This window comes from Leucoraja erinacea, chromosome 12, assembly GCF_028641065.1.
Source record: "Leucoraja erinacea ecotype New England chromosome 12, Leri_hhj_1, whole genome shotgun sequence".
Classification (NCBI taxonomy): domain Eukaryota; kingdom Metazoa; phylum Chordata; class Chondrichthyes; order Rajiformes; family Rajidae; genus Leucoraja; species Leucoraja erinaceus.
Window position 1 is genome coordinate 5,785,048 of NC_073388.1, and position 15,698 is coordinate 5,800,745.

A 15,698-nucleotide genomic window follows, 5' to 3' on the forward strand; every position below is an offset into this window, starting at 1 on the left:
GCCAGAAGGCAGCAAACTCTACCGCTGCGCCAACGTGCCGCCCTTTAGGAAATCGTATATCTTACACTCACAATAAATGTGTACGCCCCACCCACAGATGTGCGGTCTATGTTTCATAGTGTGGTCCTCTTTAATGGAACGGAGGGAGGTCTTTACTTTTCATTGGGGTCTTTGATGCGGCATTAAGCAGACATTAACCGACATGGACTTGGTTAGGCGAGATCGCTGCAGTTACATGCCGTTGATCCTGTCCTCCAGGTCCTCCAGGTCCCTCAGATTGCCCGACTTGGGGTTGCTGAGCATCCCGCTCGGGGGCGGTTGCAGCTTCCCTCTTCCCATCAGAACCGCCCCCTCCATCGACTCCTTTAAGTCGAGACTTAAAACTCATCTGTACTCTCAAGCCTTTCTTGACGTCCTCTGAGGGAGGGCTATATGTATGTATTTAATCTTAATCCATGAACCACTGTTGTATAACGTCAGTACCTCCACCAATGTAAAGCACTTTGGCCAACGAGAGTTGTTTTGTAAATGTGCTATAGAAATGAAAGTGACTTGACTTGACTGTTCTGGCGTCGGGCCAAAGTGGGTCGATGTAACTGTTAACAGCTTTTAAAAGAAACTTTACAACGTGGTAATGGATAAACATGAACTAATGCAGTTTACAGAGGATGACGATGGTTTCAGTGTATAGTTTAGACTTTGCAATCGTTAGCAGAATAACATCATTGATTGTCAGAATATAAACAACAGAACACGCCAAGAATTTGCGCCTACTGTAAGTAACGGGAAAATCTGCTCTGGCGCATGCTTTTAAATCACAATTTAATATCTTCATAATACATCTAATAATTACATGTCACGCCTTCAACTGAGTTCTCAAAAATAAAGTACAAATAGATACATGTGGAATTTTGACTATTGTTAGTCTATAGTTTAGTTTAGTTTAGTTTCGTGTAGTTTAGAATAGCTTTATAGCCCTGTCCCACGGTACGAGTTCATTCCAAGAGCGCTCCCGAGTTTAAAAAAAAATCAAACTTGTGGTAAGCACGGAGAACGAACGTAGCGGGTACGTCGGAGCTCGGGGACGTCTCTTAGCGGCTCGTAACGCGAGCGGCAGGTACTAGGGAAGACTCGCTAACGGCAGGTAAGCACGGGAAGACTCGTGAAGATTTTGAAAAACGTCCACGAGAGCCCCGAGTACCGACGAGCGGCCATTACCGTAAATCTCCAAGTTCGAATCAGGGCAAACTCGGGAGAACTCTTGGAATGAACTCATACCGTGGGACAGGGGTTTAGAGCGCAGTTTAGTGAAGATTAGTTTAGTATAGGTTAGTGTTGTTTAGTTTAGTTTAATTTGGTTTAGTTTTGTGTAGTTTAGTTTAGTTAAGTTAAGTAAGTACGTTTATTGGCCAAGTATTCACATACAAGGAATTTGCCTTGGTGCTCCGCCCACAAGTAACACAAGTTAGTATAGTTTAGTTCATTTTAGATTAGTTTAGTTTAGATTAGTTCAGTTTAGTTTATTGTCACATGTACTGAGGTACAGTGAAAAGCTATTTTGTTGTGTGCTAACCAGTCAGTGTAAAGAAGGGTCTCGACCCAAAACGTCACCCATTCCTTCTCTCCAGAGATACGGCCTGTCCCGCTGAGTTACTCCAGCATTTTGTGTCTACCTTAGCGTAAAGACGATGAACATGATTACATTCGAGCCGTCTACAGTCTACACTGTTGGAGAAGAGCTTTAAAAGAGCTGAGCGATTGTAATGAATGGTTACTGATTCACTTCTGGGCGCTATCTTGGCTGGGCGCCATCTTGGCTGGGCGCCATCTTGGAACTGGTAAAAGATCTTCTTGCAAGGAATTCAATGTTATAAGAATTTCATAATGATGGGTTGAGACCCCAAATTGTGATCTGAATTGTAAACAAAGTCAACTGCAGAAATTTGAAAATAAAATTGTCATGTTGTCACTTGCGGGTGGAGCACCAAAGCAAATTCCCTGTATGTGAATACTTGGCCAATAAACCTATTAACTTAAAACGTAAACTTAAACTTAAAAATAAACTTATAAATGATTGGTTATGATTGGCAAGTTGGGAATTGTATTTAAAGTTTTCACAGCAGGTAAGCAAAGATAAATCTGCATACTGTCCCTATAGTGCATCTATTGTGCTGATGTTTTGGTTTAGAGATACAGCATAAAAACAGGCCCTTTGGCCCATCGAGTCCATGCCGACCAGCAATCACTCCGTACACTAGTCCAACACACTAGGGGCAATTTGCAGAAGCAGTGCCGGATTTAGATGAAGAGAGGCCCTAAGCTGTTCCACTTGTGAAGCCCCCAATGACCGAACAGCCATGGCGGCCAAATCTCCCACAATTCAAAGCGAGGGAGAAAGTGCCCAGCACCGACCAGTTGCCGTTGCAGTGCGCATGCGCAGGGCGGCCGATGATGTGCTGGCCGTGGTTGTGCGCATGTGCAAGGCGGCCTGCCGTGCCGGCGGATGAGGAGCGAGTGGAGCCCGGCGGCCCGGACACGGATAACGGGGGGAGATGGAGAGAGAGAGAGAGATAGAGAGGGGGGCCGCCCAGGGTTGAACGGTAGGTGTTCTGCCTTGGCCGGAGGCCCCCCTAGACCTCGAGGCCCATCAATTTTTTCGGGGGGGCCCCTAGAAAGTGGGGGCCCTAAGCTATAGCTTGTTTAGCTTATACGTAAATCCGGCACTGTGCAGTAACCAATTCATTTACAAACCTGTACACCTTTGGATGGAGGGAGAAAACCTATGTGGTCACGGAGAGAGTGTACAAACTCTGTACAGACAGCAACTGTAGTCAGGATCGAACCCGGGACTTTGGCGCTGTAAGTCAGCAACTCTACCGCTGCGCCACCGTGCCGCCCGAATGTATAGTGTGATTTGACTGGATAATGGGCACAACAGGCTTTTCTCTGTCTCTCTGTAGACGTGACAATAAATAAAGAAAATTAAACTAATCCGAACTAAACTAAACTTGAAGGAAACCCACTTGGTAACGGGAAGAACGTGCAAACTCCACACAGACAGCACCCGAGGACAGGATGGAACCTAGAACTCTGGCGCTGTGGCAGAGCAACTGTACCAGCCGCGCCACAGTGCCGTGATCTACATTTCCTTATCTACAAAGTGTTCGATAGAGCATGTCAGGGGAGATTACAAAGACACACAAGACCTCGGGTGCTGTCACTGTGGAGTTTGCACATTCTCCCTGGGACCGCGTGGGTTTCCTCCGGGTGCTCCGTTTTCCTCCCACATCCCCAAAACGTGCGGGTTCGTAGGTCAAATGTAAATTGCCCCCTTGTGTGTAGGGAGTGGATAAGCAAGTAGGATATCATAGGAATCAATGTACAGGGAGGAAGTAAAACAACTAGTGGACTGGGGCGGCAAAAATAATCTAGAATTAAATGTCGACAAAACGAAGGAGATGGTTGTCGACTTCAGGAGGGCGTAGCCAAAGCATACACCCCTCAACATCAGTGGCACTGCAGTGGAGAGAGTGGAGAGCATAAAGTTCCTCGGTGTGCAGATTACAGACAGCCTCACCTGGTCCAGGAACACCACTGGGACCGTCAAACGGGCCCATCAGCGACTGCACTTCCTGAGGAAACTAAAACAGGCCTCACTCCCCACCAACATCCTCAGGACTTTCTACAGGGGCACGGTGGAGTCTGTACTCACGTACTGCATCAATACGTGGTACTCCACCTGCAACTGCTCGGACAGGAAGGCTCTGCAGAGGGTAGTGAGGGGAGCAGAGAGGATCATTGGTGTCTCCCTACCCTCGGTACAAGAACTGTTCCAGAGCCGCTGTCTGAACAAAGCTCAGAGAATTGCTAAGGACAAACTGCACCTCCTCCACACACACCTGGATCTCCTGCCATCAGGCAAGAGATATCGCAGCATCTAAGCCCGGACTACAAGACTGCTAAACAGCTTCCTGCCACAGGCTGTGAGGCTGCTAAACAGTCACTCTGTACTCACAGTCACCTGATTCTGCGGCTGGCACAGACACTTTAATAACTGGCACTGGCCACTCAAATCAGCTGCCCCGGACATTTTTATGATTGGTTTATTGTATTTTAACGTTGTGCTTTACCTGCTTTTAACTATTTATTTATACTGTTCCATCAGGGACTGGATTGTTTTTAGTGTTATTATGTGTGAAACGTTTTAAATTTCATGTGCGATGCTCCGGTATTCCCTGGGAAACGTCTTTTCATTTTGCACTGTGCAACTGTTGCTTGCAAGATGACAATAAAGGTTGATTGATTGATTGATTGATTGACTAGTGTGGGAAGGGGTGTTAGCTGGTTGGTGTGGACTCGATGGGCCGAATGGCCTGTTTCCATGCTGTATCTCTAAACTAAACTAAACATTCCATGGCATTGTTAAAGGTACATCTTTCTTCCAGCAATGCCGGTCATATTAACTGGAAATATTTGGAGTTCGGAGTTTGTACGTTCTCCCCGTGAACTGCGTGGGTTTTCTCCAGGTGTCCGGTTTCCTTCCACACTCCAAAGACGTACAGGTTTGTAGGTTAATTGGCTTTGGTATACAGTAAGTGTAAATTATCCCTAGTGTGTGTGTGTGTGGGAAAGTGTTAGTGTGCGGGGATCACTGGTCGGCACGGACTCGGTGGGTCGAAGGGCCTGTTTCCCCCCTGTATCTCCAAACTAAACTGAACTAAGACTAAATTTTGATCTTCCTAATTCGCACTCAATAACATATCCTGTTTAATATTTCCAGTGTAGTCAATACTCCGTGAATGTTGTAGTTCTACAGAAACCTGAATAGAAACCTTTGACAACTTTGGACAACTTTTAACAGTGATTCAATAGACAATAGACAATAGGTGCAGGAGTAGGCCATTTGGCCCTTTGAGCCATTCAATGTGATCATGGCAGATCATCCCCAATCAGTACCCCGTTCCTGCCTCCTCCCCATATCCCCTGACTGCTATTTTTAAGAGCCCTATCTAGCTCTCTCTTGAAAGCATCCAGAGAACCTGCCTCCACTGCCCTCTGAGGCAGAGAATTCCACAGACTCACAACTCTCTGTGAGAAAAAGTGTTTCCTCGTCTCCGTTCTGAATGGCTTAGCCCTTATTCTTAAACTGTGTGGCCCCTGGTTCTGGACTCCCCCAAACATCTGGGACATGTTTCCTGCCTCTCGCGTGTCCAAACCCTCAATAATCTTATATGTTTGAATAAGATATCCTCTCATCCTTCTGAACTCCAGAGTGTACAAGCCCAGCCGCTCCATTCTCTCAGCATGTGACAGTCCCGCCATCCCGGGAATTAACCTTGTAAACCTACGCTGGTCTCCCTCAACCTTGTGAACCTACGCTGCACGTATTTAAGAGTGAACTCACGTAGAGAAGGCGTTGTTTTGAATCTCGCACCGTATTCCCTTGCAGTGTTTGGGCTCCTCGGACGCGCTGGTCTCGTAGTAGAAGTAGAGCTGGTTCAGACCGTTGGCGAAGGCGAGCAGCACCAGGCAGTAGATGAAGAGGAACTTGAGGATATCCAGCAGCATCCGCCCCAGCGAGATCTGCAGTGGCCCCAGGTGGGAGTTGGCGGTGAAGAGCGAGATCAGCCGGAGGGAGCTGAAGATGTTGGCGATGGCAAAGAGAGCCTCGGCGATCAGCGTGGGGTGCCACATCTCCCACTCCTCCCGCGGCCGGGAGCCGTTGTACTTCAACACAAACCGTACAAAAAACAGTCAGGTCATGAACATCCAATAAACTGGCCAAGCCGACCGCCACTTTCGCCTTCATGCCCCTGTCCCACTTAAGTCACCTGAACGGAAACCTCTGGAGACTTTGCGCCCCACTCAAGGTTTCCGTGCGGTCCCCGGAGGTTTTGTCCATCTCCTTACCTGCTTCCACTACCTGCAACCTCCGGCAACCACCTGCAACCTCCGGCAACCACCTGCAACCTCCGGCAACCACCTGCAACCTCCGGCAACCACCTGCAATCTCCGGGAACTGCATGGTAACCTTGGGTGGAGCGCAAAATCTCCAGAGGCTTCATAGAAACATAGAAAATAGGTGCAGGAGTAGGCCATTCGGCCCTTCGAGCCTGCACCGCCATTCGATATGATCATGGCTGATCATCCAACTCAGTATCCCATCCCTGCCTTCTCTCCATACCCCCTGATCCCTTTAGCCACAAGGGCCACATCTAACTCCCTCTTAAATATAGCCAATGAGCTGGCCTCAACTACCTTCTGTGGCAGAGAATTCCACAGATTCAGCACTCTCTGTGTGAAAAATGATTTCCTCATCTCGGTCCAAAAAGACTTCCCTCTTATCCTTAAACTGTGACCTCTTGTTCTGGACTTCCCCAACATCGGGAATAATCTTCCTGCATCTAGCCTGTCCAACCCCTTAAGAATTCTGTAAGTTTCTATAAGATCCCCCCTCAATCTTCTAAATTCTAGCGAGTACAAGCCAAGTCTATCCAGTCTTTCGTCATATGAAAGTCCTGACATCCCAGGAATCAGTCTGGTGAACCTTCTCTGTACTACCTCTGTGGCAAGAATGTCTTTCCTCAGATTTGGAGACCAAAACTGTACGCAATACTCCAGGTGTGGTCTCACCAAGACCCTGTACAACTGCAGTAGAACCTCCCTGCTCCTATACTCAAATTATTTTGCTATGAATGCTAACATACCATTTGCTTTCTTCACTGCCTGCTGCACCTGCATGCCTACTTTCAATGACTGGTGTACCATGACACCCAGGTCTCGCTGCATCTCCCCTTTTCCTAATCGGCCACCATTCAGATAATAGTCTGCTTTCCTGTTTTTGCCTCCAAAGTGGATAACCTCACATTTATCCACATTATACTGCATCTGCCATGCATTTGCTCACTCACCCAGCCTATCCAAGTCACCTTACAGCCTCCTAGCATCCTCCTCACAGCTAACACTGCCCCCCAGCTTCATGTCATCCGCAAACTTGGAGATGTTGCATTCAATTCCCTCGTCCAGATCATTTATATATATTGTAAATAGCTGGGGTCCCAGCACTGAGCCTTTACTGAGTTTGTATACTAATCTTTTATGTGGGTTTGACCTTGTCGAAACCCGTTCAGGTTTCCCAAGTGGGACAGGGGCATTGGAGATACAGAGTGGAAGCAAGTTCTTCAGCCCGCCCAGTCCCCGCCAACCAGCGATCACTCCGACATACTCACGCTGAGGACCATTTACAATATTACCGCGGCCAATTCACCTACAAGCCTGGACGTCTCCGGGCATGTGGGAGGAAACCGGAGCACCCGGAGAAAACCCACGCAGGTCACAGGAAGAACGTAAAACTCCTTTGCAGGTAGAACCCATGGTCAAGGTGGAACCCGGGTCTCTGGCGCTGTGAGGCAGCAACTCTACCGCTGCACCACCGTGCCGCCCTTAGCAAAGGACACTTGGGCAGGGACGTAAACAGGAATGGTTCAGAGGGCTACGGACCAAATGGGAATAGTGTAGATGGGGCAATTTATGAATGGGTTGGGCTGAAGGGCCTGTTTCCGTGCGGAGTAACTCAGTGAGTTTGTGACTCTTATCCATGAACCTGTCCAAATGTCTTTTAAATGTTGTTATAGTGCCCGCCTCAATGACTTCCTCGTTCCATACAACCCACACAACACAGGCCAATAGAGAGTATGGCAGTGGTGTGGCACGGTGGCGCAGTGGTAGAGTCGTTGCCTCACTGCGCCAGAAACCTGGGTTCGATCCTGACTACGGGTGCAGTCTGGACGGAGTTTGCACCCCACGTGGGATTTGTCCCGGTGCTCCGGTTTCCTCCCTCACTCCAAAGACGTGCAGGTTTGTAGGTTAATTGACGCTGGTAAAAATTGTAAATTGTTCTGAGTGTGCGTAGGATAGTGTCATGCCCCTGTCCCACTTAGGAAACCTGAACGGAAACCTCTGGAGACTTTGCGCCCCCACCCAAGGTTTCCGCACAGTTCCCGGAGGTTTTTGTCAGTCTCCCTACCTGCGTCCACTACCTGCAACCTCCGGCAACCACCTGCAACCTCCAGGAACCACACGGAAATGCTCCAGAGGTTTCCATTCCGGTTTTTAAGTGGGACAGGGGTATTAGTGTGCGGGGTGATTGCTGGTCGATGCCGACTCGATGGGCTGAAGGGCCTGTCTCCGCTTCAGCTGATCAGCTGCATGAAAGCTTTACCCAGCACATGCTGTAGCTGAATGTTTCTGCTCTTGCCCCGAAGCTGTCTGTTTCTGCAGCGAGCAAACTTCAAAACCAAGATCACTAACCGCATGCTGATTTTTTGACTCATCCCAGAAGGAGATAAATGGCCGCAAGAAATTATCCGAGCAAAGACACACTCACGGAAGTAAAAATAATTCTTTGCAGAGTTGCTCAGTGTTCTTATCTTATCGAGGTGCAAAAAATCGTGAGAGGAATAGATCAGGTAGATGCACTGAGTCTCTTGCCCAGAGTAGGGGAATCGAAAACCAGAGGACATAGGTTTAAGGTGAAGGGGAAAAGATTTAAGAGGAATCTGAGGGGTAACCTTTTCAGAGAAACATAGAAAATAGGTGCAGGAGGAGGCCATTCAGCCCTTCGAGCCAGCACCGCCATTCATTGTGATCATGGCTGATCGTCCCCTATCAATAACCCGTGCCTACCTTCTCCCCATATCCCTTGACTCCACTAGCCCCTAGAGCTCTATCTAACTCTCTCTTAAATCCATCCATTGACTTGGCCTCCACTGCCCACTGTGGCAGGGAATTCCATAAATTCACAACTCTCTGGGTGAAAACGTTTTTTCTCACCTCAGTCTTAAATGACTTCCCCTTTATTCTAAGACTGTGGCCCCTGGTTCTGGACTCGCCCAACATTGGAACATTTTTCCTGCATCTAGCTTGTCCAGTCCTTTTATAATTTTATATGTTTCTATAAGATACCCCTCATCCTTCTAAACTCCAGTGAATACAAGCCTAGTCTTTTCAATCTTCCCTCATATGACAGTCCCGCCATCCCAGGGATCAATCTCGTGATCACAAGGGTGGTGTGTATGGAACGAGCTGCCCGAGGAGGCAGTTGATGCAGGGACTAACCCAACGTTTAAGAAGCAATTAGACAGGTGCATGGATAGGACAGGTTTGGAGGGAATTGGGACAAACACAGGCAGGTGGTTCTGAAGATAGACACAAAAAGCTGGAGTAACTCAGCGGGACAGGCAGCATCTCTGGAGAGAAGGAATGGCTGATGTTTTGGGTCGAGACTGAAAGACTGAAGAAGTGTCTCGACCCGAAACGTCACCCATTCCTTCTCTCCGGAGATGCTGCCTGTCCCGCTGAGTTACTCCAGCTTTTTTGTGTCTATCTTCGGTGTAAACTGGCATCTGCAGTTCCTTCCTACGCAGGTGGTTCTGATACAGCATCCAGAACATAGTGGGAAAGGATTCCTCCATGCTCATATGTACCAAACCCAAAATAAAACCAACAGTCACGCACAAAATAATTCTGATCCGTTGACGTTAATGGAATGGAATGTCAGGACCACAGCATCGTTACTGATTCACATATTTACCACGCTTGCCCATGGTCAAGCTTGTATTCTGTTTTTCGGAGCGTTGTGCTATATTTATTCCCAGCATTATTTGTCCATTATATGGTTGGGTGGCACAGTGTCAGAGTTGCTGCCTGTCTCACAGCGCCTGAGGCCCGGGTTCAATGCTGACCTCGGCTGCTGTCTGTGTGGAGTTTGCACGTTCTCCCCGTGACCGCGCGGGCTTCCTCCGGGCGCTCCGGCTTCCTCCCTCGTCCCAAAGAGGTGCGGGTTTGTCGGCTTTAATTGGCCCTCTGTAAATTGTCTCCTAGTTTTTGTCGGGAGTGGATGCGAAAGTGGGATTATCATGAACAGGTGATCGATGGTCGGCGCGGACTCGGAGGGCCGAAGGGCATGTTTCCCATGCTGAATCACTAAACGCTGTATTGGATATTCACGCAGCTTGGGAAGAACAACCCTGGGTCTCTTTCCGAAGGTTTACGCCGTTGCAAGGGAAAGTGCCCGGAAAGGGGGGTGGTTCTGGTGGGAAGGGACAAATTGACCAGGGAGTTACGGAGGGAGCGGTCTCTGCGGAAAGCCGACAGGGGAGGAGATGGGACGATGGGGTGGGATCCCGGTGGAGGTGGCGAAAATGTCGGAGGATTATTTGTTGTATGCGACAGCTGGTAGGGTGGAAGGTGAGGACTAGGGGGACTCTGCCCTTGTTGCGAGTGGGGGGATGGGGAGTGAGTGCAGAGTTGCGGGGTATTGAAGAGACCCTGGTGAGAGCCTAACCAGAGCAACTAAACATGGTGTTTCCTTGGAGAATTTAGGCTTAAGGTGAGAGGGGAAAAATGAATATGAACTTTTTCACACTGAGTTTGGCGGTTGCATGGAATGAGCTGTCAGAGGAGGTAGTAGAGGCAGGTACTAAAATATTTAAGACACTTGATCAGGTAAATGGATAATTCATGTTTAAGAAGGAACTGCAGATGCTGGAAAATTGAAGGTACACAAAAATGCTGGAGAAACTCAGCGGGTGCAGCAGCGTCTATGGAGCGAAGGAAATAGGCAACGTTTCGGGCCGAAACCGAAGGGTTTCGGCCCGAAACGTTGCCTATTTCCTTCGCTCCATAGATGCTGCTGCACCCGCTGAGTTTCTCCAGCAACTTTGTGTAAAATGGATAATTCAGTTCAGTCCAGTTTAGTTTATTGTCATGTGTACCGGGGTACAGTGGATAGCTTTAGTGGCGTGCTAACCAGTCAGCGTAAAGACAATACATGATTACACTCAAGCCATTTACCGTGTTTAGATAGAAACATAGAAACATAGAAACATAGAAATTAGGTGCAGGAGTAGGCCATTCGGCCCTTCGAGCCTGCACCGCCATTCAATATGATCATGGCTGATCATCCAACTCAGTATCCCGTACCTGCCTTCTCTCCATACCCTCTGATCCCCTTAGCCACAAGGGTCACATCTAACTCCCTCTTAAATATAGCCAATGAACTGGCCTCAACTACCCTCTGTGGCAGAGAGTTCCAGAGATTCACCACTCTCTGTGTGAAAAAAGTTCTTCTCATCTCGGTTTTAAAGGATTTCCCCCTTATCCTTAAGCTGTGACCCCTTGTCCTGGACTTCCCCAACATCGGGAACAATCTTCCTGCATCTATCCTGTCCAACCCCTTAAGAATTTTGTAAGTTTCTATAAGATCCCCTCTCAATCTCCTAAATTCTAGAGAGTATAAACCAAGTCTATCCAGTCTTTCTTCATAAGACAGTCCTGACATCCCAGGAATCAGTCTGGTGAAGCTTCTCTGCACTCCCTCTATGGCAATAATGTCCTTCCTCAGATTTGGAGACCAAAACTGTACGCAATACTCCAGGTGTGGTCTCACCAAGACCCTGTACAACTGCAGTAGAACCTCCCTGCTCCTATACTCAAATCCTTTTGCTATGAAAGCCAACATATCATTCACTTTCTTTACTGGCTGCTGCACCTGCATGCCTACCTTCAATGATTGGTGTACCATGACACCCAGGTCTCGCTGCATCTCCCCCTTTCCCAATCGGCCACCATTTAGATAATAGTCTGCTTTCACGTTTTTGCCACCAAAATGGATAACCTCACATTTATCCACATTATACTGCGTCTGCCAAACATTTGCCCACTCACCCAGCCTATCCAAGTCACCTTGCAGTCTCCTAGCCTCCTCCTCACAGCTAACACTGCCCCCCAGCTTAGTGTCATCCGCAAACTTGGAAATACATGATAAAGGGAATAATGTTCAGTGCAAAATAAAGCCAACAAAATCCGATCAAGGACGTTGAGGTCGGCAAAGTCCGATCAAGGTCTGAGGGTCACCAATGGGGTGGATAGGAAAGGTTTGGAGAGATATGGGCCAAACTGCTGACTAGTGTGGATGGGGCACCTTAATCGGCATTGGTTGATTTGAGCCCAGGTTCCTGTGTTGTAGGGCTCTGATATTTCTATGGTGTATATGTACAAGCCCAGATTACTGACTAAATCCATCATCCACTATTTGAAGGAAATTTAAATAGATTAATAATTTAATAAGGCGGTAGGAAGGTAAAGAGTGTATAAAGACACTGAATATTAGTGTGCTCATTGCCGACAGTGTTGGCTGAGCTATGATTATGACTGAGCAAACAGTAGTACTGCCTTGTGGAATTATCAGGCGCGGTATGATGGCGCAGCGGTAGAGTTGCTGCCTTACAGCACTTGCTGCGCCAGAGACCCGGGTTCGATCCCGACTACGGGTGCTGTCTGGGCGGAGTTTGTACGTTCCCCCCGTGACCTGCGAGATTTCCTTCGGTTTTCTCGGCTTGTAGGTTAATTGGCTTGTTATCAATGTAACGTTGTCCCCAGTGCGGGGATCGCTGATCGGCGCGGACTCGGTGGGCTGAAGGGCCTGTTTCCGCGCCGTATCTCTAAAGTATATTTCTAAACCAGAGCGAAAGCTGTGTCAGTGGACACTTTCATATGAAAAACCCGGTCTCGTTAGGAGTATCACGCCGAGATCCTCACATCTTTGTCCTTGGCCTCCTGCAAGTTCCCGACACTAAACCTCGCTGGAGAATGCTGGAAAGGTGTGAGATACAGCTGTAGCCGGAGGCACTTTCTCTCCGGCTGTCCCCAATAGCAGAGCTTAAACTAGCGACCTGCAGCATTGCCCGTGGCAACTCGCAGCGGGGGCGTGACTAAGACAAGGAAAAACAAAATCTAAGGCATACAAGACATCTTCCAGTGAAGATGATTCAAATGTTGAAAAAATATATCAATCAGCAAATAATGGGAATGTATGCCCAATAGTTATTTGTGATGAAGATAAAATATGTCGGTGAATAGACAGTGATCTGTCACAGAGTCACACAACACGGAAACAGGCCCTTCAGCCCAGCTTGCCCCTGTCGACCAACATGCCCCATCTACGCTAGTCCCACCTGCCTGCGTTTGTCCATACCCCTCTCAACCTTTCCAATCTACAGTATGTACCTCTCCAATTGTCTTTTAAATGTTGTTATACAGTTGTATCTCCCTCAACCTCCTCCTCCAGCAGTTTGCTCCGTACACGCACCAGTCTCTGTGTGAAAACGTTGCCCCCAGGTTCCCATTACATCTTTCCCCTCTCACCTTAAACCTATCTCCTCTGCATCTTGATGACTCTGTGTATCTACTCTATCTATTCCCCTCATGGGAATTGGACAGGCTAGATGCACAAAGCTGCTGGGTTACTCCAGCAATGTGTTTTTCACGCAGAGAGTGGTGAATCTCTGGAACACAGAAGGTAGTTGAGGCCACAGTTCATTGGCTATATTTAAGAGGGAGTTAGATGTGGCCCTTGTGGCTAAAGGGATCAGGGGGTATGGAGAGAAGGCAGGAACAGGATACTGAGTTGGATGATCAGCCATGATCATATCGAATGGCGGTGCAGGCTCAGGGCCGAATGGCCTACTGCTGCACCTTGTTTCTATGTTTCTATGGTCTTGTACATATAAGATCACGGTCTTATATTCTACAACAGGGGTCGGCAACTCACGGCCCCCGGACCGAATGCCACCCGTAACCCGAAATCATCCGGACCGCCGAGCGCTTCCCCGAGCGCGGTCGATCTCCGGCTGTACCGCTTCCTGCGCAAAGCCGCCGGCACGGCCGCCCACCTTCTATCGACACGTAATAAGAACGAACTGCAGATGCTGGAAAGATCGAATGTAGACAAAAATGCTGGAGAAACTCAGCGGGCGAGACATGCAAGGATTGCATGAGGCTGCCTCACCCGCTGAGTTTCTCCAGTTGGATGATCACCCATGATCACATTGAATGGCGGTGCAGGCTCGAAGGGCTGAATGGCCTACTCCTGCACCTATTGTCTATGTTTCTATGTTTCTATGTTTCCAACATTGTGTCTCCCTTCTGTGAACACGTGATTTGATGCCTGCCATCTGGAGCGGGATGGAGGTGGGATCCATGCGTACACGTGATGGATGTGGCCCGCCATCCGCTCACAGACATGTGTCCCAGCCCCTATGTAGAACAAGGTTGCCCACCCCTGCTCTATAAGATCACCCCCCATCCTCCTGCGCTCCAAGGGATAAAGTCCCAGCCTTCCCATTCTCTATATTGGAATGCCAATATATATAGGATGGCTCTTCCTCCTAGCCAAAAGAATGTAGACTCAAGGAACTGCAGATGCTGGTTTCCCAAAGAAAGACACAAAGTGCTGGAGTAACTCCACCTCCACCCACTGGCAAGGCGTTCCTGACTACTCTGTGTAAAAAATACATGCCCCACACATCGCCAGGAAACTTTCCCCCTCTCACCGTATATCGGTCACGGTGGCGCAGCGGTAGAGTTGCTGCCTTACAGCGAATGCAGCGCCGGAGACCCGGGTTCGACCCCGACTACGGGCGCTGTCTGTACGGAGTTTGTACGTTCTCCCCGTGACCGGCGTGGGTTTTCTCCAAGATCTTCGGTTTCTTCCCACAACTCCAAAGACGTACAGGTTTGGAGGTGAATTGGCTTGGTAAATGTAAAAATTGTCCCTAGTGGGTGTAGGATGGTGTTAATGTGCGGGGATCGCTGGTCTGCATTGTCCAGCGATCCCCGCACGCTAACACTATCCTACACACACTCGGGACAATTTACAATTTTACCAAAGCCAATTAACTTACAAAACAGTACGTCATTGGAGCGGAGGAGGAAACTGGAGCCACCAGTAGAAAGCCCACGCAGGTCACGGGGGGAGCGTGCAAACTCCGTATGGACAGCGCCCGTGAGCGGGATTGAACCCGGGTCCCTGGTGCTCCACCGCGCGCGCCTTCACTGTTCGTAATAGCTAGCTGGAATTCCTATGTTGAAACTTCTGCTGATTACTCACCTTCACATAGGCAACGATCTTCAGTGAGATGGTGGCCAAATACAAGGAGTTCATGGCAAAGTCCATCAAGTTCCACCAATCATGAACGTACTCATTAAATCCACCGTCCCACATTTCCTTGATCTCAGCCCAGATAAAACCTGCAAGAGAAGGAATTCTTTTATTCACGTTGATAAGTGAGAGGAGGAAAAGTAGGCCCATCATGTTTACTCATGACTGATCTGTCTCTCCCTCCTAACCCCATTCCCCTTCCTCCTCCCCATAACCCCTGACACCCGTACCAACCAAGAATCGATCTATCTCTGCCTCCACAAAGATCCACTGACTTGGCCTCCACAGCCGTCAGTGGCAATGAATTCTACAGATTCACCACCCTCTAGAGAAATTCCTCCTCATCTCCTTCCTAAAGAACCGTCCTTTTATTCTAAGGCCGTGCCCTCTGTTCCTAGACTCTCCCACTAGTGGAAACATCTTCTCCACATCTACTCTATCCAGGTGTTTCACCATCTATTATTTATCTACATTTCTGAGACTTTACACTTTGAGAGTTTATTGTTTAGAGATACAGCGTGGGTACAGGCCCTTCGGCCCATCGTGTCCACGCTGTTCATCTATTCCATTGTTCTCTACAATACTACAAACCTCTATTCTACACACACTAGGGACAATCTAGAGAAGTCAATTAGCCTACAAACCTGCACGTCTTTGGGTTGGGGTTCATACCTAAGTCTAATTGGCCTGTCCCACT

The 15,698-nt window shown here is 48.5% G+C and overlaps 1 protein-coding gene across 1 annotated transcript in view; it reads right to left on the reverse strand.

Annotated features, from left to right (window-relative positions):
* LOC129702022 (short transient receptor potential channel 5-like) overlaps positions 1–15,698 on the reverse strand; it is an 81,581-nt gene that overhangs the window by 17,760 nt on the left and 48,123 nt on the right. The window contains exons 5-6 of the mRNA XM_055643518.1: positions 14,951–15,090; positions 5,405–5,727 (exon numbers count right to left, since the gene is read on the reverse strand). Coding sequence (XP_055499493.1) covers positions 5,405–5,727; positions 14,951–15,090 — 463 coding nt within the window. The remainder of the gene's footprint in view (positions 1–5,404; positions 5,728–14,950; positions 15,091–15,698) is intronic.